Below are 26,716 nucleotides of genomic sequence, written 5' to 3' on the forward strand. Positions count from 1 at the left end.
TACTCCGGAAAAAAAGATTTTCAGAAAATGTACCGTGTATGCATCTGGAGTTTAAGCAAATGCTACTGATGTTGAAGCAGGTTAAGGTTTACTGATTGAAAAGGCATACGCGTGTAACATTATGAAATAATTATTCTCGCGCTAAATAGCAAATGTGAGTGGGATCTTTGTCCTGCTCTTTACGCTAAGGTGGCAGTTTGTCTCAAACTAAGACACATGACCTTGGCAGTCCCTGTTATTTTCGAACTGTCAGTTTTTGCAGTTGGCCCTTCCTCTTCATGTCTCATCAAATTTCATATTTTTCATGATGTAATGGGCCACATTGGTTTGGATTTTGGTGGACTTGGTGGGTGTTCCATCGGGTTTGATCTGATGAAAGATGTTTCCAAAGGCTCTGAAACAGTACATGTAACCATTCTCAGCTGCAAGGTTTAGATAGATATTCTCAAAAACATTTCTGTTGTAGGTTTTAGTTTGATGATTTCTTTTGCAGTGAGAATCATTCTTCGGTGTTTGGGGGGAGGTTCGCCCGTAATGGCGAAGATGGCATGTGTCGGGGTGGAATTAGCGAGTCCTGCACAACGTCGCAGCTGGGAGGCTGCATATTCAAGTCTGGGTCTGATTAAGCTCCTATAGAGCATTAAGCTGTTATTAGGCTAGAATCCACTTTTAATACCGGACACTGTCCGTAGAGCGTCGGTTGCAGCTGATGCATTTGTTAGTATATCTTCAAAATGAAGTTTAATGGTGAGGAAGCTGGTTATCCTTCTGACAAGGAACTTGGTATGGCTGGTTTATGAAGCCAGCTGGTCTCCTACCCTGATACTGAGTCCTTTGTTTTGATGTTTGACAAATCTTATGGTGCTGGGCCTGTCGATGTTGATGGCGAGCGCTAGTCAATTGATTGGCCTTCAATTGGAGATTGCTAGCTGACAATTCTTGGGTCTTACCAGATGAAATGATGAGGAAGTCCTGAGAAAATTGAAAGATTGCTATTGAGGCGCCTGCAATAGTATCTAGGCTAGAAGTATACACATTGAATAGAACAAAACGAAGAGAATAATAAGAGAACGGCTTGGCAAACATTCAAAACCTACTAGGAAATGGTAAAGCCTATCTTTAACCATTACATTTGTGTTTTGGCAGAAACGTTCATTAGCGATATTGGTCTGAAAATGCGTGAGATCTTTGTTTCTTTTTGGGATCGGAACTACACGGATGAAACTCATTCAGGCTACGCAGTATATCATAGGTGGTGCCATCCATCCCTGGAGCGAATGAGGAAAAATGTTTGGAAAGTACTTTCATCAGATCTTAAGTGAAAAATGTTGGGATATACCAGCCATAGTAAGTTTAAACGGAGGCAGCCAGGACAATGAATGGTATTGCGCCCTAAGCAGATCAAAGTATTTACGGTTGTATTCGTCATTCCATGAGAATTTTGGTTAAGTTTCCTGTGAGGAGTTCCGGATTGGTTTAATGAAGGCCCCGAATTCTAAAAAAAATAAGGATTGGAATATTTCCTCAATTTTGACGTTCGAATGCTAACGTGTGTCCTCCCGGAAACTTAAACTCCGGGACTGGATTTGATGTGACACGAGGAGCTTTGTAGCAACATTCTTTATCGTTGAAAAAAAAAGTTGTAGAGATGGGTGCCACCAGCCTTTTGGCTTTCTAGAGTTGTTTTTAATGTGAAAAGTGACTTTACGCACTTCAGACTGTAGGCATGAGGTTATACTTTTTATTTCTGGGGGAAGTGTTATGTTTACTAGATTGTTTTTTAGTAAACTGGGTGCTATATAGGATTCTGACCTTTGGGTGGTAGAAGTGGATGAGATTAGGATTGGGCTGTGCTGGTGCTGCTAATACTGACCATCAGCATATCCCACATCCATCCTAAGCTGAAGCTGTTGATTATTGTTAGATCCGGGACCGAGATGTGAATCCGTGTTATTTATGAAATGATGATAGGTAGATTTTTCATTATTAAGGATTTCTGAAAGAACTCGACTCTTGAACGAATTGATAGTATCACTCCATGTTTAGAAACGTGCATTGAAATCACCAGCTAGAACAACGTTTAGTCTGCCCTGCAAAAATTGAAGTCGCCTGTTGATTTCTGCGCGAAAAGTAGATACATTGATTGACGGAGGAAGGCATACGGAAACAATTGTGATATTGGCTTGTAGGTTTTTGTACAAGCTATAATGATATCCTAGTCTGTTTGATATGGGACTCTTTGGAAAGAAATGCTGTGTCTGAAGGCGATTGCGCCAGCCCCAAACAGATCAGAGTTTAGTTTCATCGTCATCATCATCAACAGCGCAACAACCGGTATCCGGTCTAGGCCTGCCTTAATAAGGAACTCGAGACATCCCGGTTTTGTGCCGAGGTCCACCTATTCGATATCCCTAAAAGCTGTTCGGCGTCCTGGCCTACGCCATCGCTCCATGTTAGGCAGGGTCTGCCTCGTCTTCTTTTTCTACCATACCATACCATATTGCCCTTATAGACTTTCCGGGTGGGATCATCCTCATCCATACGGATTAAGTGACCCGCCGACCGTAACCTATTGAGCCGGATTTTATCCACAACCGGACGGTCATGATATCGCTCATAGATTTCGTCATTGTGTAGGCTACGGAATCGTCCATTCTCATGTAGGGGGCCAAAAGGAGGAGCTTAGTTTAACAATCGAAAATACTAGTTTTTTCCTCGTCGTTGAAAATTTCTGTCAATATCACTATAAATTTTTAAGAGTTTCACTTAGCAGTTTTTGATAGTCAGAGATTGCTGGGATGGTTATAGGCGAGGATCCTGCTATTGTAGATGACTTTCTCAGGTGTCACTGTGCTGAAGGAGTGTTTGCCTCTTACTATTTTATTTATATCATCTTGTTGATTTCTGATGAGTATTATTCTCTTTTCGTGAGGGTACGGGGTCGTTTTTTCCAAAGATGAATTAAGAACATAATAGTAATTGGCAGGATTCCTTTGGAATTCTCCGATTGTTACGTTCTGGTTGGCATCCGATTATGTTGAAGCTTTGTCCCGAACTTGGTATCATGTCTTCCGCAAAGCAAGCACTTTGGGCTTGCGCGTGGACCATTGCCGGGGTTTTGCCGCATTGTAGGCATCTTTCATTGGATGCTTTGCAGTGGCTGGAAAAGTGACTATATCTTCCACATTTGCCACATTGTCGTGGTTTGGGAATGTAATATTCTACATTCCGCCGTCTATATCCAAAGATGATTTTTCCGGGAGGTCAGATCCCTCGATAGTGAATTTCACAGCAGTAGATGGAAGACACTCCTCGGGATTCTGCGGATTTCTTCTGTTTAATTGTTGCACTTTGCAACTTTTATTGTAGAGGTGGTTCATTCGAGGATTTTCTCCTGCGTGAAGTAGGTTGGTATTCTGTTTACAATACCGAAACGATAAACAGCTTTTCCCCTTCAACTTTTCGTCTTTGATAAAATCGTTCGCATTTGTAGCGGTGTCAAAGGTGACACGAAAACGCGAGAAAACGATTTTCTTGGATACCATTTAATTTGAGATTTTTGATTGCTGCGAAATAGTGGTGACCATCAAGGCTTTTGCTGATTTCCTTTGGACGAAAAAACCTTGTCAACTAACACTTGGGAAGGACTTTTTAAGGATGCTTTCGTCGTAAGTGAGTATTTGCCAATCCCTTTCGTTTTGGGGGACCCTTTCAACAGAGGCTGAAGCTGTGGGCTTCGACATCTTGGGACACGCAAAGGAGGCAAAGGTACCGACTCGTCTCTTTGTGTCTGTTTCTCTTTTTGGGTCATATTCAAGGCAGATTTTGGGACATTGTGGGAACCAATGATGTATGCTGATGATCCAAAACAGCTACCACTTATAATCAGCACGTTGGGGAGAGAATTGACTGACTTACCTCCTTGTTTGTTGATAACCAGAACTGCTCATGTAAGGCCAACGGCCCTAAGTGAGAGAAATTAAGTAGCAACAAGACTGAAGTTGATAATTTACGTGTAAAAACCACGTGTTGACTGACGCTGTCAGGTGTGGAACCACAAAAAAGGAAATAAAGATTGGAAACTATAAGCACTCCATAAAATACTTGCCAAAACAGCAAGAAAACACTACACTCCGTACACAACGGTGACTGAATTATGATGACACAACCAAACAAATCATTTGCCCATCCGCGCTTCCATCGTAAACTGATTATACAACTCCTTATGTATCTCCATCTTCAATGTGTCCACCAACACTTGAAGTTCCTATCATGATGCCACGAGGAAACATATTCTTCTGACCAGATGTAACACCTACGAGTAGGGTAAGGTCAGTTCTAAACAAAAACACCAACCCCCGAAATTATCAACAAAGAGATGAGCTACAATGGAGGGTCAATAACCGTTGACACCGGTGTTCGTCTAGCCGACAGGTTCTGCAATGATTACAAACATCTCCGCCACTTTGAATTGCAATCTACAGAGACCACCGCCAATAAGGGGCAGCACATAATCCACTGACCGGTGACCACCAGCCGGTGAAAGTGTTTCGGGCTGTCTACACGCAAGAGCTAGACCAGCCTCTGGCTCGCTTCCAATCGGGGCTTGCAGAAAAGTTTCATTTCAGAAACAACCCGGACTGGAACCGGTTTCACCGGCTTGGGCGCATCTCCTGACGCCGAAAACTGCACAATTGCAATTTGAATGCGCTCAGCCTCGCCACAAGCCGGTATCGGAGCGAATGCAGTCCATTGTGCTACATCAGGGCGGGCCACGGTGTGTGCAAATGAGTAGAACTTTGGATATGAATGAATGAATTAGATCCCTAGTCACCATTTGTTGCATACGTACCACTTTAGGACTCGCCTGGAAAACACCACGAAGCCGGGAGACGAGCCTCACTCCGAGCTCAACACCTTGTTCAGCTTTTACGTCACTTCACGCCGCGCACGTCACTTCACACATCTGCCCCCGGCGCAAAAGTCCTTCGATCTTCACACGAAAACGCAATTTCGCAGGAAGAATTGTTTGCAATTTCGCGTCCAAAGCAACTTAATCAACGTAAGTCCTCTGCAGTCCAGCTGCCCGCGAACGTCGCCTGTTCGATTCCCTAAAAAGACGAGACACTTTTCAGACGCGTCTGACGTCTTGGGCTGCACCAAATTCTCGTCTTCCTCCCCGGTCCGTCCCAGATTCCCACGTCCGACGATTCCACGCTCCCGGGAACCTAATCAACATCAACTCGCCCACCCGCGCACAATACGATTTTCCCAATTCACCGCCGCCGGCACACCAACCAACTGCCCAACTGCAATTTCCACGCCGCGATGCCGAATTTGGAAGAAAGTGCGCGCTGACACCGTGCGATCGTTGTGCAGCTACAATTTTTCATTTACTTCGTCCGCGATTAGATAAAAGACAAGAATCCATGAAACCTACTTAATCCGTGCAGCGAGGCACAACGAACAACACGACAACCACGGCGACGACGGCAAATGCACAACTACACAAAGTCTCATCGCCAGGAAATCGTAAGTGAAATGCGAACGCGAATTTTTTATCACACAGCCACGCGCTCCCACCGAAATTCCGAATTACCACTAGTCGCTGACAAACTGACAATCAGACTCCATGGAATTTGAGTGCACCGTGAACGAGACAGCAGAAAGTGGATTGCGTGCGGGACGGGCTGAGTATTTATGGAACTGTTCTCGAGCAGTTGGGCATGAGTCAGAAAGAGATGGTGCGATTGCGCCGTATGGGAAATGTCAGCTGCCAATGAGTAACAATGGGATGGCAATTCAATGATCTGAGTCACGATTGTGAATTGCCATTGAGATGTTCGGCTGCCACCTGGCGGGGAATGGCCGGAAGTGGCGAAATTCGAAACAACCCAGTGCTTATCGGGCGCAGAATTCGTGGAAGTTGCGAGTCACGCATACTTTCAAGCTGCGGGTCTGGTAAGTGGACATCTTTCAGTTAATATTGACTTTGCACTTCACATGAGAATCTGATAAAAAGTTGAATCTGGATTGAGCAAGTTTTCACATCGTCCTTTGGCTCGCAAGCTTTACGCTTTCGTTCTTCCCGCAGGACTCCCACTGTAGTGGTGGGGGACCCTGCAGTAGTTCACTACTAAATTAAGCGTCTCTAACACATGAAGATGGAAGCGCGGGATTTTCAGTTACCAAGTGGTAAAAAGTAACCGTTCGAATCCACCGCGATTTCGAGCAGTCAAGTCGCGGCCTTGACAAGGGCTTTGGAAGCCTCACCAGATTCATGTTCCTCCACGGAGAAATCTCTGGAAGATATGTTCTCCCCTTTAGTTGAATACCTGCACCCATTGTCTACAATACGGGCAGCCAGAAAGGGGAGTACAGGAGGAACTGGAAACCCGACTGCGGTCCACCTGTCGGTGGCAATCTTGCCTAATTCTTCCAGAAAACGGGGCAGGCTGGCTCGGCAGAAGAAAACTCCAGCCGCAAAGGGGAGGGGAGTACAAGTTAAATCCTGCCTGTCCGAATCTTTTCTTGCGCCTCTACCAAGAAAAGCGCAAAAAGGGAAGCTGATGTGGACGCAAATGATCTAATACCGGCATGTGAGAACGGATCCATGCACCCCGGGTACCGTGAATCTGGGAATGCTCCTAATCGATGACAGGAAGTTATTGCAAAAGAAGGCAAAGCTCGTTGGGCTTGAGGACATGGGCACCACCAAGTATGACGACATGAAGAGAAATCGAACGCAAAAAAAACGGAATTTTCGATGAAAGGTGGGGACAAGCTTCTAACCACGGTGAGATCCACACTGGACACAGCAGACCCATTAGTTAGGTTCGGTTTTCCCAACTTATGTCTAAAAATGTAAAAGTTAGTCAAATTAACCTGAAGCATTCCAAAGCTTCTTCCTATCTACTGGCAGCAGGGCTGCAAAGCACCGCCCCTATATATTTCTGGTACGAGAGCCTGTGTTATGGGATCCGTGAAAGGGGCTATGATTGCCTTCAATGAGAGACCCTCAGTACCGAAGACCTGCGTCCTGATATAAAAATTATTACAGGCAACCATTCTGAAACAATTCTGTTCCCAGTACCAGGAGTTGCGACTCCCCCTCGGACACCATCTGGTCGTGGTGGAGGAGCCTGTAGTAGTTTACTACTACACTAAGGGTTTGAGCTCCCTAATTGGTAAAAAGTCACAAACTTCGGATCCACCCGCGACCATGAGCACTCATGTCGCGGCCGAGGCCCGGATTTTGGAGACCTTACCACATTCACGCTCCCCTATGGATAAATCTATAGAAGGCATGCTTTCCGACTCAATGGAAAGCTTGCATTTAGTGCCTACTGTGAACTCAGCCAAAAAGGAAAGTACGGAAACTCTCAACTTGAGAGAAACTGGAAATCCGACTACGCCGGCTCGTCCGCGATACTACAGCCCAAATCTACCCATAAACGGAAGAGGAAGGCTTGACAGAAGGGAACTTCAGCCACTAAGGAGGGGGGTCTACTGGCTGAATCCTGCCTGTCAGAACCTTCTCCCTTACCGGGAAGGGCGGAAGAAAAGAAAGCTGGATAGAGAGATCTCAATGAAGCTGGTCCCTCCCATATTAATACGGACATGAAGACTGCAAGGAAGAGGACGTATGAGCAGGCTCCAGCCTCAGTTCTGACTGCTGACTTACCATCCTCCAGGGATGCCTGTGGAAAAAAAAATGCTGGAGCCTGGAACGAAGCCAAGATTTAACAATCAAGGTTTGCGCGTTTTCCATCCACTGATGAAGCTGCCTTAAAGTGGCTCCGGCAGGTAATCCCGGCTTTGAGTTCTGGCGATCGGCCCAAGTTCACTCTTGTGAACACTGAGCTGCGCAGGACAGAACATGTCGGATGTTGGTTACCGCGCCCTCGAAGGAAGGCACAGGACTCCATCCACATATTTGGGTGAACAGAGCCCGGCCATGGACTTCGGACACTGGAGGGTAAACGTCATGAATGCCAGGAAGAGAAAATTCACAAATTTGGAGAGTTTCAGTTTGGTATTAGGACTGAACCAAAAAAGTCTGAATGTACTTGGGGGAGTCACCATATGGTGCTTCACTTTTCCTAGATAGATTGAAATTCAATTATATCAAGAAACTGTAGAGAAATGAGACTCATTTAGAGTGTACTGTATGAAACTGGAAGGCAAAAGAAAGACTTCAAGCTGTGCAGAGTTCTTAAAAGGGATAAGTCGGCCAAGTTGCACTCTTAGAAAATCGAATGGAACTTTCACGACCTACAGAGTTGAATATATAAAGACTCTATTGGAAGTCCGTCATCCGGAATAACAGGCGCTAGAATGAGGGGAGTTTGCGGTTCCTACAAACCCTGCAACTCGAAATGGATGCGAGGGGAATTGGGACACTGTGAGAGCGAGAACTGCTACAGTGTCCTTTGAACACTTTAAAGCACCTGCCATCGATGGTACCTACCCAGCGATGCTAAAGGAAGGTATAGAATACTTAGAGCAACTTCTAAGAAATTTTTTTTTCGAGGATGTCTTGCTCTGGTCTACATTCCTACCTCTTGGCACAAGGTTAAGGTAGTCTTCATACCTAAGCCTGGGAAAGATGACTATTCAAACCCAAAGAATTTCAGACATATCAGCTTAACATAAAGTTGCATCCATTTAATGCAAACAAACCTCTGTGAGTCTACTTTTCACTCTTTGGTTTCAAAGATAGAGGATGCAATTTTGAAAGGTAAGTACACAGTGCAAGTGTTCTGGGCATTGAAGGGTCGTGTGACTGTGCGCCTTCCCAAAAACTTTGTGATGCTGCCAGATAGTATGGGGTCGGCGAAACTTTAATTAAGTAGATCTATGTCATGCTAACGCAGAGATTGCTGTGCGACGAAGTGAGTATTTATCGCGACCTAATAACGGAAGCAACGAAAGGCTACCCCAAGCAAGTGTGCTATCGCCGCTTCTGCAGGGTATGTTGATCAACTCACTACTATGCAAACTGCAAAATCTGCCAATGCACCCCCGACCCTATGCGGATGACTTCACTGTTCTAGTTGCTGATAGGGATCTCGGAGCTGTGTGTAGAAATATAAAATGCGCGCTTGATTTGATTAACAATTGGTGCCTCAGGTACAGGTACGTACAAAAAGAAGGAAACTGAATGCTTTTTCCCTTCCAGAGGTGAGGGGCCGAAGTTTTACACTGCGATCATTATTGCAGGAAATCTTTCCACATTAAATGCCTTGGAATTCCTTCAAATTTTTGTTGCGATAACTGCCGCAAAGTTTCGTTTACAGATGCAATCCGTTTTCTCCTTCTTCTCTCGGACATCAATTTCAAAAAAGTCTTCGATGTTGTCTCGCTCCCGCGTGCGTTCAGCGCCGCAGCCCCCTCTGCAGACAACGAATTGCAGCACGAAGAATTCTACTCCCCTCATCTTTGGAAAGAACCCCGTGTCTTCAAGAGCGGTGATCCTTCACTAGCTGTGAACTACCACCCCATCTCTCTTTTTTTGCCTTGCTCCGAAATCCTCGAGAGATACATCTACGACTGGCTGATCGTACATTTCGGCCACCTTATTGCGAAAGAACAGCATGGTTGGTCTTTACCAACTTCGTTGCTAAATGCCTTAATTCACAACAGCAGATACACGCTATTTATACCGATTTCACCAAAGCCTTTGAAACAATTGACCATAATGTTCCCCTCTCCAAACTCTCTCTATTCAACTTCCCTCTTCAATCACCTCTTGACTTTCCTCATACCTCTCATACCGTTCTGGAAAAGTTTCTTTTCGTGGACTCATCTCGTTCCTTTCCTCCCCTATGGTGTTCTCTAAGGTCCCATGCTTGGCTCTACTATTTCTGTTTTCTTATCAATGACCTACCTATATCCTCACCTGTTCATGTTTGCTGTATGCTGGCGACCTTAAATTATTTGGCTCTGTTTCGTCTCCACTGGATTGTGCTTTCTTCCAATTCAATCTTGACTCTTCGGTCCGTTGGTGATCGATTAACAAGCTGGCTCTGAATGTCAGCAAATGTCACCAGATGTGCTATTCACTTAGACCCTCCCAAGATCCTTTCCCTAATCTCTTGGCGGACAACCCCTTTAACTACTGACCTCCGTTCAAGACCTGGGTGTAATCTTCGATGATAAACTCCGTTTTAATTCTCACTTCATTGACATCGTCAATCGAGCTTGTAAAATGTCTGGTTTTATCTTACGTTCCTCCTCCGATTTTACTTCAATTCAGCCTTCCTTAACATTTTTCAACTCCCTTGTCAGAGACATCCTTGAATATTGGTGTGTAGTCTAGTACCCCATCCGCAACCGTGATTATCGCGCTCTTAAAGCTGTAGAAAGTAAATTCACCTGGACCCTCTTTAAAAAAAAACCATCCCCAGGTGGACTATCCGCATATCCCCTTGGATATTTACATATATTCAAAGCGTTGCAATGAGACCAGCTCACAGACTAATTCGATTATACCTCTGGGGAAACAACGGATGTGAAGGGCACAGAACATTGGGAGAGTTACAATGCCTTCTGATTCTCGGGTCCTCATGTATTTGTTTAGTAGAAGATATGAAGTTATCCTGAAACATATAAAAAATTTGGAAATTCCAGAAGAATATGTGGCGGGATATTCGGAAGTCTTCACCTTTGGCTCAAAAACAGAGCATGTCTCTGGAGCCCCGCAGTCTACCTCTCGAGAGGGTTCATTTTCAGAACAGGGCTCTGGAGCCGCAGTCTACCTCTCGACAGGGTTCATTTTCCACGTCGCTGGAATGGAATCAGCCATTGGGGTATTTGTAACATTGGCTAATGCTGACTAATCAGAATGTGGAAACAAGCTTCCAACAATGGCAGGTGGCAGAATCTTAATGCGGCTAATCATACCAAACTTTTCCTATCAGAATCAAACAAACATACTGCAAAGTTTATCCTGTCGAAAAGCATAAAGACTTGCAGAAGTATTGTGGGCATTCTGACTGGCTATAGTTCAGTAGCTGGGACATATGTTCAGCATAGTGATTTTACAAGATCATATGTGTCCATTCTGTTACGACGAAACAGGGTTCACAGAACATTTTTTATGTTAGTACTCTGCTATGGATGCATCAGACAACAGATCTTTGGTGCTGATGTGCTCCAGCTACAGCGGATAGCACCGCATCAACTAATGGAAATCCATATACGAATCCGGGATATTTTGTTAGATGGGAGAATCGGGTACAACGGATCACTATGATCTGAGTGCGCAGAGGCTTTGCCGCTCGCCCACTTCATACAAATAAACACACCCAGCTAGAGCTATCGCGTCTCCCAATTATTATTGGGCTTCTGATTATTGTGTAAAACTGCAAACCTTCCTCACTTAAATTAAGATCTCCATGAGGACACCATATTCGAAGATTCTGATTGCCTGTTCGGCGCCCCAGTTCTTTATCCATGTTTTGTTGCTATAATAAAGAGTCGTCTCAAACATGAGTTCCCCGTTGGAAGTCTTCTATTTAGTCCTTGAGGACAATGGAAATATGAAAGGGTAATAGAAGTTGGATTTTTTTAGCTGTTCCTCGGAGTTCAGGATTCCTGTTTCCCTTTAAGAACTCGGACAGTTCTCAAAGAACCAAATACCAGACACAGTTTTTTGCATAGCTTGACACTGACAATACTTTGGTTGCTATTCAACCCTTGATGGGACATAGGGCGTCAGCCACACCCAGGCGCCATCGTACACGGTGCACTGAAATGGACTTCAACTCCTTTCAGGACTTCAGGGAACGCCCACGCTCCTCTTTTACTCTTCTGCACTAAATGATCCTAGGGCGATCTACTCGTCGGTCCTTTTGGGACCTCCTTAATGTGTGATCTACCCATTGGCGCTTTCGGTCTCCGATCATATCGCCCACGGGTGACAGGCCTGTGCGCCAGCCAAGCTCTTCGTTTGAAATAGTATCTGGCCTACGTATCCCAATGATACGTCACGAACAAGTGTTCACGAAGGATTGAAGCTCTTGAGTAAAAATGGTACTCCTATATAACAACGCAGAAGGAACACTAGCACAGAACAGTCCCAACTTGATCTTGCTGTTGAAATAACTGATGTAGCGCTATTAATACGTTTAACAACACCCACTACGATGCCAGAGTTGAAAGAAAAGAGATCACGCTTTCCAGGTATACAAATTGATTGACGCCTTTGATGCTCTGCCCCCTCCCATTAATACAGGTAGGGAGAGTGCGACAACCCGTCAGAATCGTGATTTTGTTGGTGTTTATCTTCGGTGGGACTCTACTTGAATCTCATTGATAATCTAAAGCCAAACAAATGTAATAAAAAAAGATGCCATTGTCCATTAAACTCCTTTACGTCCTCCGAACAAGGCAGCATTAAGAACGTCACCGATAACAAGAAGAAATATTATCGGTGAGAAGATGCAACCCACCCAACAGATCTGCAGATGCTGCGATGAACAACTCTGCGGATAGACCATCAAGCCCAGCGGTTGTACTCCGTTTGAGTGTATTGATGGTCCATATGATTGTCCTTCTGTTCATAGGAACAGTCATGTTACGGTGGCTACCCATTTCATCTTCAAGAATCAAAACTTCACCGTGTGTGACATGGTTAGGAAGTATTACTTCTACCTTTTCAGCTGTCATCGTGGGTCAGAACCTTCACAGAACCATGGAAAGATTTGCGACCACATGTAAGCTCTTTTGTGATGCGGTATACACTTCTGAAATTATCACTAGCAGAGTTCAAAAGACCTTTCAGATCTTTCCGTTCATCAATCCGCTACCACGATTTCGCAGTCAGCCAGATCTTGCGACTACCCTTTGGGACGTTTCCGACGACCTACATAATAGCCGCGAAAAGAGCATTGTTTATAGCGCTCAAATGCTCATAGATATTTTCGGGCGGACTCCTCAGTGTATCTGCTGTTTGATCAGCAAGATAGCTCTTACATTGTCGAACGACAGCTGGGTCTTACAAACGGTCTATGTTGAACTTAGGGGGTCGCAGCTCTCCAACACGACGAGACGCAGTACGCAAAGGAAGGTAAACGACTATCAAATGGTGATGTCTTTCGTAGCCGATGTCTGAACAAGTTCCGTGCTTGAACAATATGCCACCAATGACGAGATGCAGAAATTCATAAAACTCCCAAAATTATCGTTACGGTCGTCAAGACCGTGTTTCCCCCATCACATATCCATATCCAAAGCTTATCAGAGCCTTCCATGGCATTCAAATAGCCCATCATGATCACAATGACACCTTTAGTAAGTTTCTCCTGAACTGCGTGTAATAGGTTATAGAAAGTATCCTTCTCCAATATATCGGATATCTCGGTAGATGCATAGCACTATACAGTGATGATGAGCCTTAAACTGGGCCGGGAAGTTAAAAGTCTGTCAGAAACCGGCTTCCACATCAAGAGAGCGTACCTTGCAATAACCGGATCCCCGCCTGCTACCATTCGGCTTTTCAGAGTACAAAAGCACATTGCCATTAGTGTGCCAAGAGGGAGAGGAGTACTCTCCAGAATCCCACTATCTTACTTCGCTTAGGCCCAGAATGTCTAGTTGGAGTTCTTCCTCAAGTTGGAGAATGCGAGCATTCTGAGGACCCTCGCTACCAGAAACCAATCATAGTCTGTTTACCATAATTAAAGGTCCTAGCCATGAGGTCAATCTCTACCCGAGACGTTGTTAACGTTTCGGTAGCAGAAAAGTTCCGTAATTTGCAGGTTACTAGCTCACAAGTTTCTATCTTTTTTAGTCGCCTTTTACGACAAGTAGGGCGGACTTTCACTGTATTCTTAAGCCCCAATTCACAGGACTGTATACCAAACGGAGGTACAATTTCTCTCAAGCCAAGACTTGAACCCCAGAACGACCAGCAATTGCGTTGCGCTGGAATTACGTGGAGTAGGCGAACTGGTCTAAAAGAATAAAGTTTCCTTCAATTACGATTTCATCGCTTTTAAAACCAGATCCGGCACAAATTTATCATGACCGTGATAGGTGGCAGATACAGTAATACGAATTAAATTTATCGTTGCCTGCCTTTAATAATAATAATGATAATACCGTTTGATGCGACGTAGTAAGTTGGCGAACCTTATATCGTTTACGCTTAATAAAGCTGCATAACTGAATTACACATACAAGTCAAATATTTTCGCCGACATTGGTTTCGCAGACTTCATGATGATCACTTTGGAACTTCATTCCTCCAGGTTGGGGGTTGGGTAGGGCTGACAACCCTACATGGAAAACAACTTGTTACGAAGCCACAACAGGAGCCTCGGATAGGACGGATTTTAAAACGACGGACCCGGCAACGAAAAAGGAACAACGATTTGCGCATTTTCTCATGGAACGTGCGCTCCCTGTACAGAGATGAAGCTGATAAGCAGCTAGCCGATACCCTGTCCCAATATAGGGCTGATGTAACAGCGTTGCAAGAGATGCGATGGACAGGGACCGGTTTCCTGGAGAAGAGCCACTACACCATATATTATAGCGGTCATCCAGTAAACCATGTGCTCGGAGTAGGTTTCTTAGTCAGCCAAAAAATGAAACCTGCTGTTATCGGCTTTCAAAGCATAAGCGAACGGCTATGCACTCTGCGCTTGCGAGGCAAGTTTAGAAATATAAGCCTCATAAACGTTCACGCCCCTACAGAGGAGACTGCAGAGTCGGAGAAGGATACCTTCTACGAGGCAGTAGAAAGAACCCTCGAAGCCTGTCCCAGATATGATATCAAAATCATACTTGGGGACTTTAACAGCCAAGTAGGGAAGGAGCCCGTATTCAGGCGATACGTTGGCTCCCATAGCTTACACGAAAAAACAAATGATAACGGACTGCGGACTATTCAATTAGCAGGTTCACACGAAATGGTTGTTGGAAGTACCTGGTTTGCGCGGAAAGCGGTCCACAAACATACGTGGGCCTCTCCAGACGGGACCACTTTCAACCAAATTGACCACGTGTTGATCGAACGCCGCCACCTCTCAGCCTTGACTCTGACATTCAGAACATATAGGGCCAATATAGACTCGGATCACTATCTCGTTGGCATGGTGCTTCGAGCTCGAATAACAATACCACCTAGAATCCCCTCTGACAATCAGGTGAGAGTGAACACTGAAGCCATCCACAACACAACCCTCCGCGACACCTATAAGAGGGAAATGGATGCCGCAATAACCGCAGTCAACAGAGGACTTGGAGATGAAGCATCAACTAATGATCTTCACAACCACCTGAAGAACGTTATCATGGATACGGCCACAAATATACTTGGCCCCAGCCGCAAAAGGAGTCGGAACGGCTGGTTTGACGATGAATGTAAGCTAGCAACGGAACGGAAGAATGCCGCATACCGAGTAATGTTGCATTCTCAAAGAACGCGGGCACGCGCAGAGACTTATCACGAACTCCGTCGAGCGGAGGAGCGACTTCACAGACGGAAAAAGCAAGCCTGGGAGAACCAACAAGTCTGTGAACTAGAAAAGTACAGGGAGCAACCGCACCAGGCGCGGAAGTTTTACCAACAAGTCAGCAGGATGAAGCCTTATACACCTCGATGCTCATCCTACCGAGACAAAGAGGGAAATCTGATTTCCGACAGAATGGGCATATTAGAGCGATGGGTTGAGTACTTTGATGAGCTACTTAACAACCAGAACATCGGCAAGTTGGAGGTCCCGCCAACTGAAGACGGCGGACAAATACTGCCACCACCAAGTTTAGGAGAAACAGTCCGTGCAATTCATCGGCTAAAAAATCATAAGTCGCCAGGAACCGATGGAATTACAGCCGAATTGGTTAAATATGGAGGCGACCAGTTACACCAAGTGGTTCATCAACTTGTGCTCAAGGTATGGGACAGCGAATCAATGCCTGACGATTGGCAACGAGGCATAATCTGTCTCATACATAAAAAGGGAGATATCACACAGTGCAGCAATTATAGAGGTATCACGTTGCTGAGTACCATCTATAAGATATTCTCCACTATCTTGCTAGGCCGGATAGCCCCATACGCCCAGAACATCATTGGCCCATACCAAAGAGGCTTCACTCCAGGCAAATCAACAACAGATCAGATTTTCTCTCTGCGGCAGGCGATGGAAAAACTGTTGGAATATGGACAACAGTTGCACCATCTGTTCATCGACTTTAAAGCCGCCTATGATAGCATAGCCAGGGTAAAACTGTATACGGCCATGAGAGAATTCGGTATCCCGACGAAATTAATAAGACTGACTAGGCTGACCCTGACCAATGTGCGAGGCCAGATAAAAGCAGCAGGATCACTCTCAAGACCATCCGACATCAACAACGGTCTACGACAAGGGGATGCGCTATCATGCGTCCTCTTTCACCTGGCCCTCGAGAAAGTGATCCGTGATGCTGAGGTGAATGCAAGAGGTACGATCCTCTTCAAGTCCACCCAACTACTGGCCTATGCTGACGATATCGACATCATGGGAAGAACCACCCGAGACGTGCAAACTGCCTTCATCCAGATCGAGCAGGCGGCGCGAGATCTTGGGCTGCACATCAATGAAGGCAAGACAAAATATATGGTGGCAATGTCAGCACCGAAGACGAATCAACCAGCAACATCAAACCGCACTCGTCAAACACAAACACTAACAAGAATAAGGATAGGAGAATACAACTTTGAGACCGTTGACAATTTCTCCTATCTAGGGTCGAAAATCACAACCGATAACAACTAAGATGATGAAATCCGCGCACGGTTGTTGTCAGCCAACAGAGCCTATTTCAGCTTACAAAGACTGTTCCGCTCGAAACGTCTCACCATAGGGCACTGTTACTGTACAAGACTATGATCCTGCCAGTCCTCATGTATTCCTCGGAAACTTGGGTTCTTAGCAAGAAAAATTGCGAACTCTTGGCCGCGTTCGAGAGAAGAATCCTCCGAAGAATTTCTGGCCCCCTAAATGAGGATGGACGATTCCGTAGCCTACACAATGACGAAATCTATGAGCGATACCATGACCGTCCGGTTGTGGATAAAATCCGGCTCAATATGTTACGGTGGGCGGGTCACTTAATCCGTATGGATGAAGATGATCCCACCCGGAAAGTCTATAAGGGCAATATCTATGGTAGGAAAAGAAGACGAGGCAGACCGTGCCTAAGATGGAGCGATGGCGTGGGCCAGGACGCCAGACAGCTTTTAGGGATATCGAATTGGTGGAACTCGGCGCAAAACCGGGATGTCTGGAGTTCCTTATTAAGGCAGGCCTAGACCGGATACCGGTTGTTGCGCCGTTGATGATGATGATTCCTTGCATGTCAATTTCGATATCGCTGCGAACATTTGTTAGCATTGCATGATCTTGTAATGCTCCTAATCTAAACCGAAACCCTACGATTTTGTACAAGGTCGACTTTCAAAAAAGAGAATAACGCTAGCGCCGCCCTAGAGGATAACATTAACCCTATACAATAGACTAGTAAATCAGGGCGATCAGCGATCTCCTCGCTTAATATGAGAAAATTTTTCGTACATTGATTGAAGAGCAGATATCTCTTACTTTTTAGTTACGTAGCAAATGTTCACCACTAGAAAACTCAAAATCACATTGATAAGATGGACAGGTGGAACCGCTATAAATGATACATTTCATTTAAACTGAATAAGTTCAACAATATTCCAGGTTCCTATTACCGATTGCCGATGTAGAACGCTAGTTTTTGCGAAATAAGGAGAATCTTTCGCTTTTCTGAAAGGTACTTCATATTACAAAAACGTTGCACATGTAGTGTCCTGTTCTGTCAAAATAACATTAAATAAAAGAAGGTGTTTAGTCTTATTCAGAGTAAAATGACATTTATTCAATAATGATTTGTGGATTATATACAATGATCAAATTATTACTAACTTCTGGAGTCTTATTTAAATCAATTTAATGGTACAGTAGTTTTGGCACTCTCGTGCCGTATCGCATTTATTAGATCATAATTAACTAGGAACACGAATCGGAGACCGGCAATCTATAAAGAAAAATTCGGGTCAGGTAAAATAAAACAAACCAGATACCACAAACACAAACCTCCACAACACAATTATTATTCAATCTCGATTTGTTGCCTTGCAGCAAAGGCATTCCGTCAATGTAGATCGCACGCTTTCCCTCATTCGATATGAAAAAATCGCCGTTACTGCGCAGCTTAATAGTTCCCTGCTTCCGTGATACCTTATAAGCTGGTCCTTCCAGTGACAAATCCACGTCCACAGTCATATCCTTTGCACTCCGTCCAAATGTAATCTCCTTGGATCTCATTAAGTACCTGACCAAGCGCCCTCGTAGTACAGCCAACGTTTGGTTATCGAATTCGGGTGTGAAACCAATGCCTGTCAGAGAATCAACCAAAACTGTCCAACGACTCAATTCGTTTTCCAGATGGCGAATTTCCTTCTTATTTTTTCGATCGGCCAGAGCAAGTTCAATCTCTAACGCTTCATCTTTGTGGTCGAGAAGATCGTTGTCGTTGAGCATTTCTTCGGCATCGGAAAAGCTCAATGTGTGGTCCTCAACTGGAATTGGCTTAACTGTTTGATCGGGCAACAGAGAATATTGCTTCATTAGGGTCCAATGGTTTAGAAGCGCTTTTGCTGTGCGTGCTGGGTAGAACGCGGCCGGGTTTTTGTCAAGTAACTCTTGGAATGTTTCCACTGTGGGATTTTCAGTCTGCAAAAAGAAAGCAATTTATATGTAAGTGGCGAAAAGCCATCGGGTTCTATAAAAGCAGAAAGAATTGAAGAGATTGACTTCGAATCAGAGTCACCATCTCCCTTCTACCTTAAAAAATCCATACACTATCAACTGCAGCCAAAGGACTCACCATCTGGTTTGGTATTAATTCGAATCCTTTTGCAAAATGTCAAGATCAAGTTTTTTTGGAATCACTAGTTCAATTGAAGATTGCATAAAAAATAGCCGTGTGAGAACAAGTTAGAGAATTATGTGGCTTCAATCACGGGCAACATGGCACCGAATATGAAATAATAATAATCGTTTGCGCAAGAATCCATATTTGATTAGGGCCTTGAAATGTGTTAGAGTTCTTCGTTTAAAAATAAACTCTCTCTGCCATCGGTGAGATTTAAACCGCGGCCTTTAGCCACTTAAGTCATCCATAATTTGAAATGCTCGGCCAAACTTCGACTACAATATTTAAAGGATTTAACGCTAACAACATCTAATCACTCTTTCATGGGGCGAGCAAAATAAATAAATCTCTGCACCCTACTGTTGGCACTCTAAGTGGAAAGACCAAGGAATTCGCAAGAGCCCTTTAGAAAAGGAATATCTCCGCTCTGCAAGAAACCCGATGGTTTGATGGTAAAAATGGCTATAAACTCCTCTATCTTGGAAGCCCACACACTCAATACTATGTTGGCATTGCCATCTCAGAGGGCCACTATGTCAGCTGAACGCACTTTTCACTTCTTTACCGCATACCGATGCCTTCTGGCAACTTCTCGATGAAAAGACTTGTAACGTGCCTGCTGATGACTATATCATCATTGACCTTAATGGTCATGTGGATGACATTGATTGTCTCATTTCCCATTCCTATATTTTGTAGTGGGAACAGTAAAACGCAAATCGACTATATTCTCATAAGACGCTAACGTCTTACCACCACCACTGTTTTCAGAGTTGTTCCATATGAGAATATCGCACCTCAACATCGGTCCTTGATTGCTATCCTAAGAATTAAACCACCGATAAAACAACGCGTACCACAGCGCATAAAATGGTGACGATTTTATAAGAAGAAAGAAGAAATGATTTCACTTACGCGATTACCAACCATTATGGGAATGTAATGGGGAAGAAAAATGAATAGCACGATCTACAAAGCGGCCTCTGCAACCCTCGGGGTCACCAAGCCAGATAAGCGGTACATTAACCGAGATACTTGGCTTTGGAATGATGATGTTGAAATGAAGGTCCGTGAAAAGAAACGCCTCTACCACAAATTTCTCGCCGATAAAACGCCTCCTAATTGGCAAATTTATAAGAATGCCAACCGGGAAGCAAAGAAAGCGGTCGCTGTCACCCGAGCGGACCATTACAAAAAATCTTTATGATATACTGGACACTCGGGATGACGAGAGAGATCTGTATCGACTTGCTAAAAGCCGTAATGAACGCACACAGGATATCGAACACTTCTCTCGTGTTAATGACAAGAACGGTACTTTGCTTACCAACCGTCGAGCCACAACGGATAGTTGGCGAGAATATTTCGAGCAGATTTCAACTGAAGAATTTGCTCATCCTCCACTTTCACAATCATTGCCGACATTGGGAGCAGTTACATCTTTCAGCGCAACTGGTGCTCAGAAGTGGCGGTGAGGAAGACGGGGCGGCAACCCTGTCGGCCAAACCAAGTGGCCGAGGAGAACCTCCATAGTGGTGGCACCGGAAGATGCTGTACTCACTTTGGCTTGCCGGCCGTGATGCAGTAGGCTAATGCTCCAAAGGCCTGATTAGGGCGGTCAGACCCGAGCCTGAACGGGGATTCATCTGAAGTGGCAAATTGGGCACGAAACCTCATCAGGGGTATACTGGTACCATGGGAACCGAGATAGCCCCTGAACTCCCATACTTCGAGTGAACTCCCGTTGTATGTGGGTGCAGCTCGGTTATTTGCGGTTGGCCTCCTAGTGGGAGTTTCATAGGGGTTGTTGGTTATGCTCAAGCGAGAAGTGACATTCAGGCCTTGGCGTGGTGCTGCGTTTCAACACGGGTGCCGTACTCCTTAGTTCGGTAGAGATTTAGGTAGGTCGTGCATCCACCAGTATGACTGCTAAGCCATGCACTTCGTATAGACTGGTACCGTTGTTGCTTGTCATAGCGGGGCTCTGATTGCCATAAAACGAATGAAAAGTGGGGAAAGCAGCAGGACCTGACGACATCGTATCTGAGCTGAGGCCCAACACTGTATCTAAATGAATTCTTTAAGCAATTTATTCAGGAAGGCAGAACACCATCTGACTGGCAAGAAATTATCACAGTTCCCTATGAAAAAAAACGTAGTCCAGCAGAATGTTCAAATTACCGTCCGATCCGGTTACTGTCGCATACCACAACGGACGCATTCTTGGCTAAATTGTTGAAATAACCGCGAATCAAGACGGATTTGTCAAGGACTGTGGAACTACTGACGCAATACACGATGCGCGGTTACTCATAGAGAAGCGTTTGACCGTGTGCCACACGAACTCATCTGGTATGCTCTACGACAACACTTAGTGTCAGAAGAACGTGGCGTTTCTGGCTGCACTATTATGGCACCGATGTAATACATCACATGTAAGGTGACTTATCAGAACCTTGCAAACAAGCATGGGCTGATCACGGGAATCTGTCTGGTTTACCGATATGAGCCGCAAGCAGTACTTAATAGTTCTGTTTACAGTATGTATTGGGACCGGCAAGTTCTAACTGATCGCTATATTCCACACAACAAGCATGATGTGCTGTTAGTTGACAAGACGGGTCGCTCCGCATATATTATTGACGTTGCTATGCTCCATAAAAGCAACATTAAACGGAAACACGTGGAGAAGAAGGTGAATTATGAGCCACTGGCTCGGGGCATCGAAAAAATATGGCGTCTCGAACAGATTGTATTGTCAGCTGCAGGCGTTGTATCTAAATCCCTCACGACTTCCCTTGATGTCCTGGGACACCCACACAGTCTGGTTCAAACCATGCAGAAATATACCATTCTGCATATGTGCTCGATGTTGCGACCTACCCCCAGCGCCTCTTTGAAATTTAAATAGGTATGATCGTCCGAGCCTAAATGCTTGGCACTTCCGTTCTAGTATTAGTTAAAATCCGGCATCTGCCGAGATTGTGACAACTCGCATAAAATTCTTTTTTTCGTTTGCTTTTAAAATAGGGCTGCTTTAGGACAGTTCCTTTGCGGTGATCTAAGAACCATTTTTACGGCCTACTTTACTTTCCAAATCTTGATATTCTACCTTGTGAAAAATTTTCCTGGCATTTTTCGCACAAATTCCTGTATATTTGTTCTACCTAATTTTGGAAATTGCTAGCTTAAAAACACTAAACTCCATTGTTAACCATCTCGTCGAACGTCATTCTGCTGATACGCAATATCAGGCAAGTATCCCAATAGAATGCAGTTCTGATGGGATTCGATTCCGTCAGACAATGATAAACACGAATCGGAATCGGTCCCAGAGGTTCAAGTTAAATTGCCTATTCAATGGCTTCGCAGGCTTTAGCGAATCTGAGAACATTCTCCAGAGGCAGAGAGTATGCAGATTCTTCATTAAAGAAAACCTTGCCAAGGTGTCTTCGTCTGAGGATGCCGGGCGGCTGCATAAAAAGTGCAGGACCGTCTCCTCCTCCTCCTCACATTGGTTGCACATAGCCGAAACCACTACCCCAATCTTTTCCATATGGTAATTTAAGGAGCAATGTCCTGTTAAAAGCCATACTAGGGTTTTCATGTCCCACTTCTTAAGGGACAATGCCGCTCTAGTGGCCCTAGACTCTTTCACAAGGATTTTCGCTTGCCGGCAAGAGTCCAAATTTCTCCACTCGGTTGCGTGAATCCTTGCAATTTCACCCTTCAGAGTAGACTTGACAGTAGATGGTCGGATTCCAAGAACTGGTTCTGGCCCCACCATTGTGGATCCAGAGCCAGTCTGTCAGCCTCCTCATTACCGGCGATGTTAGAACAGATTCGAATGGTGCGATCCCTCCACTTTTCTGCTGCTAATGAAATGGTATATATCTCCGCCTGGAATATGGTCGCCATTTTTCCGATGAGTCGGGCCAGTTCTATAATCAAATTCTCCGAGAACACCCCTGCGCCGATCCATCCTCCATGACTGACCCGTCGGTGAAGATTAGGTCTGTAATCATGACCACTTTTCGACCATTCTTCTCTTTCGGTGATTACGACAGTGTATGTCTTTTCAAAGACGAATCTAGAAACCATATGATCGGTCGGCATCAGGGCTACCGGATGTTATTCAAGTAATTTCTAGATAGACGCATGACCGTGGGATTGCCCGCCTTTCCACGCCCCTATGGTATCAAGCCTATATGCGTCGTTGGCTGCTTTCCGTTTCACCTCCAAGTGAATGGGGGTAAATTTAGGATAGCTTCAAGTGCCGCAGTCGGGGTAGTACTCATTGCTCCAGTAATACTTAGGCAACCAAGTCTCTGAATCTGCGTTAGCAGCTTCAGTATTGGCCACCAGACGATGCATGCATACATCAAAATGGGTTTTATTATGGATGTATACATGCAGTATATCCGTTTGGGTGAAAGTCCCCAGGTCTTACCTATCGCATTCCTACAGCACCAGAGCAATCTGCAGTATTTCTGATATTGTTCCTGAATGTGATGCGTTAACTTGGAGTCGAAATGTACTCCTAAGTACTTTATTGTTTGTGGCAGCTGAATTTCCGCCCCTGCTAAAGTGGGGAGCGTATCGCTGCCCCACCTGACGTGCCTAGTGAACATAACTAGTCCAGTCTTCCTAGCATTCACCGTGAGTCCATTGCGGAGGCACCAGCTGTGGATTTCATGCAGAGTTGCATTGAAGCGGTCACATACTGTGTCCGCAAACTTGCCGATAATTATTACGGCTAGATCGTCCGCAAATGCTTGCACGATATTTTTTTGTTCTCCAGGAGCCACAGAAGGGTACCCATTACCAAGAGCCATAACAGTGAAGAGAGAAAACCCCTCCCTGTGGGCAGCCTCTGATACATCCTGCTTCAATAGACTTTTGGCCGACGACATGTGGATTTTCCTACACTCTAGCGCGTGAAGGGTCCAACTGATTAGCAGCGGTTCGATTCCATGCTGTCTTGCCGTATCACAAATTGGGTTTTTGCCGGTTTGGAAATGAACAACACCTTCACATCACGCCACTTAATTGGAATATCAGCGTGTGCTAGGCATGCGCGATATATTTTCCGAATGTGTAGACCCAGGGCATCCGTTCCCTCTATTACTAGCGCAGGGATGATACCATCCGGACCTGCAGACTTGTATCTATGGAACGAGTTAAATGTCCATTTCACTCGCTCCAGTGATAATACTTTGCATGCCAGATTCCAGCCTCTCGGGCTGTATGCACCTGTTGGCCCCGAAATTAGATTTTGGATGCTGCCTGGGAAGTGCACTTCAAGCAAATGGTTTGCCGTTTCTTCTTCGCTTTCTGTGTACTTCCCGTTCTGTAAACGTAAATAACACAGTTTTTGGCTACGTTGTTTGACCAGAATTCGCTTCAGCTTTGAGGTTGCCTCAAGAGAGTTAGTCTCTTCGCAAAAGCGTCTCAATGATGATCGTTTAGCCGATCTTATGCTCTTCTTTAGAGCATTCTGTGCCTTTTTATAGCGATTCCAGCTAGTGCCTGCTTCACCCTTCAGAGCACGATTGAGTAGCATCCGTGTCGTTCTCCTGTTTTGCCAATTGCAGTTCCACGATGGTGTTTTACCCTTCTTTGGCATCTTGAGTGGACAGCTTTCTTCGAAAGCTACTCTCATGCTAGTTGTGATCATCTGGGTTGTCTTCTCAATGAAACAAGTTCAAGATGATCTTTACTGACGCCTTAACGCCGTTTTTCGCCTACGTTGAATTTTCAAATAGAGAACCATAACGGCGCGTAGGTTAGATGCTGGCAAACGAACTGAGCAGGATTGTACGTTCTTAGCGAAAGTAAATCGCTTAATGAGAAGCAAACCGCAAGAATTCATGCATATCTGATGTGGTCCAATCACCAGGGATTTAAAATAGACTTCCATGAATCAACTCGAAAAAGCCTCCCCCGCAGAGAAGTGAACGTTCTAAAGTGCTCGCTCATAATAAAAGAAATGCAAAATTTCTAAAAACTTACACTTTTAACGGTTCCTAGTAACTCCTCTTCCAGCGTTGTGTAGAGTGCCCGGCTCTGAACATGCTCGACCATTTCAGGGTGCAAATTTCTCATCGCGGCCACTGCAATTCTGGAAATCGGTTCCTCGTACAATAGCGAGTACCATCGCGACTGCATTTCTTGCATGGTGAACTTGCACGAGAACCTTGTCCCGCGATGCACCATCCGCAGGTCATTGGTTTGCTGGATGCCGATTATCAGGGCCAAGTCATCAATTGGTTTCCACCGACCCAAATCCTTCGTGGAAAGCTGGTTAGTGCCGCGAGACTTGCGGCTTTTCTTGCTGCTCTTATTGCTTTTGCGCCGCTCGTGAGTCGGCATTGCGACCGGAACCTGTGGAACCACGGGCTGCGGGGTGCTTGGTGGAGCGGCTAGTATCGGGGTTGCCGGCTGCGGCGTTATCGGAGCCGGGGTGGTTGGCGTCGAAACAATAGGTTCTGACTGGACAAAGGTCTGCTGCGGTCCTACGGCCGCTGTCGCTTGCTGAGACTGCGACTGGGTACGTGAACGTCCAACCCGGTTTATCTGAGAAGGTTGAATTCCCAAACTGTACTCTACAATTTCGTCATCGAAACGCTTACGTTTTATCGAACGCGACGAACTGCAAGAGAATTAACACGCAAAATTAATCGTTTGAGGTTAAGGGCAACGAGAAAATTCTCGGCACAGGCACTCGGCACGTTTTCCACGCTCTAAAACACGACCTGCCACTCACGCGAACGATTAATTCAACTACTCGTGTCTGACGCGCATTCGTAATGCAAAACTATTTGTTGTGTAATTATCGTGAGATAAGCAGAAATTTACAAACAGACCGAGAAAAAAAATGCTTCAGGCAAACAAACCTTCGACGTTTCTGATCGCTACTAGCATCCGCGGCTGTTATGAGACTTTGGGAGGTAGTGAATTCTGCAACAACATCGGAGCCTGCCAAGTGACCTGTTTCCATAGCAACCGAACTTTAAACAATTTACTAAAAATCTTAGTCGGCCACTTTTTAACTGTTAAAAATGCCAAACAAAGAATGCGAGCGGAGCACAGAAACAGAAATTTGACGTGCCGATGTCGACAAGCTTTTTTTCGTGCAAGTGTATTGCAGGGTGGATTGTGGATGGTAGGGCCCGATGTGGCTGTAGTGGATGGCGGCAGAAATGGTTTGAATTTCTGTTGGGATGACTTGAAATGCATTTCGATCGCAGACCTGGAGCCTTGAGCAAATTTTGAATGGAGACTTATCTTTAGAAATGAGATTGTGGCACTGGTTGATTATGAAATAGACGCAAAGTGAAAGCCATGCAATCTGATCTACCCTTGAATTTGCGACGTGGCATTAAAATTAAACTTTGCCGGTTGATGACACCATTTCAGGCACTTATTGTATTTAAAATGAATTCATAAAGAAGTATTTTTTATTAACAAATATCATTATTTGATTGCATTTATTAATTATGAAATATTTTTCACCACATTTAATTGGAGATCTAGTTATACTAAAATTCGTTTTTTTTTAAATTATTGTGTTATTAATTAAATTTTTAAATTAAAGAAAAATTGCCTGCTTTTGCCAGGCACTAAAGCACTACATTGCTGGAAAAAGAATCAAATTATTTAAAAAATTACCAGTTGGCGGGAAGTATCAATTACTTGTAAAAAGTGCTAATTTGACTGAAAAAGACACGTATTATCCTAAGTTAGAAACAGTATAGTT

General features: G+C 44.8%; 2 protein-coding genes across 2 annotated transcripts in view; both read right to left on the minus strand.

Annotated features, from left to right (window-relative positions):
* LOC119648006 (zinc transporter foi) overlaps positions 1-5,669 on the minus strand; it is a 70,400-nt gene extending 64,731 nt beyond the window's left edge. Inside the window, exon 1 of the mRNA XM_038049402.1 lies at positions 4,853-5,669. The gene's annotated coding sequence lies outside the window, so the exon portion shown is untranslated. The remainder of the gene's footprint in view (positions 1-4,852) is intronic.
* Positions 5,670-17,866: 12,197 nt separating this feature from the next.
* Positions 17,867-26,097, minus strand: LOC119649580 (microspherule protein 1). The gene is made up of 4 exons (XM_038051784.1): positions 25,854-26,097; positions 24,970-25,609; positions 18,117-18,755; positions 17,867-18,057 (listed from the first exon to the last, which is right to left on the minus strand). The coding sequence occupies exons 1-4, from the start codon at positions 25,955-25,957 to the stop codon at positions 17,965-17,967; spliced, it is 1,476 nt and encodes a 491-aa protein (XP_037907712.1). The 5' UTR covers positions 25,958-26,097; the 3' UTR covers positions 17,867-17,964.
* Positions 26,098-26,716: the final 619 nt, after the last annotated feature.

This window comes from Hermetia illucens, chromosome 2 (genome assembly GCF_905115235.1).
Source record: "Hermetia illucens chromosome 2, iHerIll2.2.curated.20191125, whole genome shotgun sequence".
NCBI lineage: Eukaryota > Metazoa > Arthropoda > Insecta > Diptera > Stratiomyidae > Hermetia > Hermetia illucens.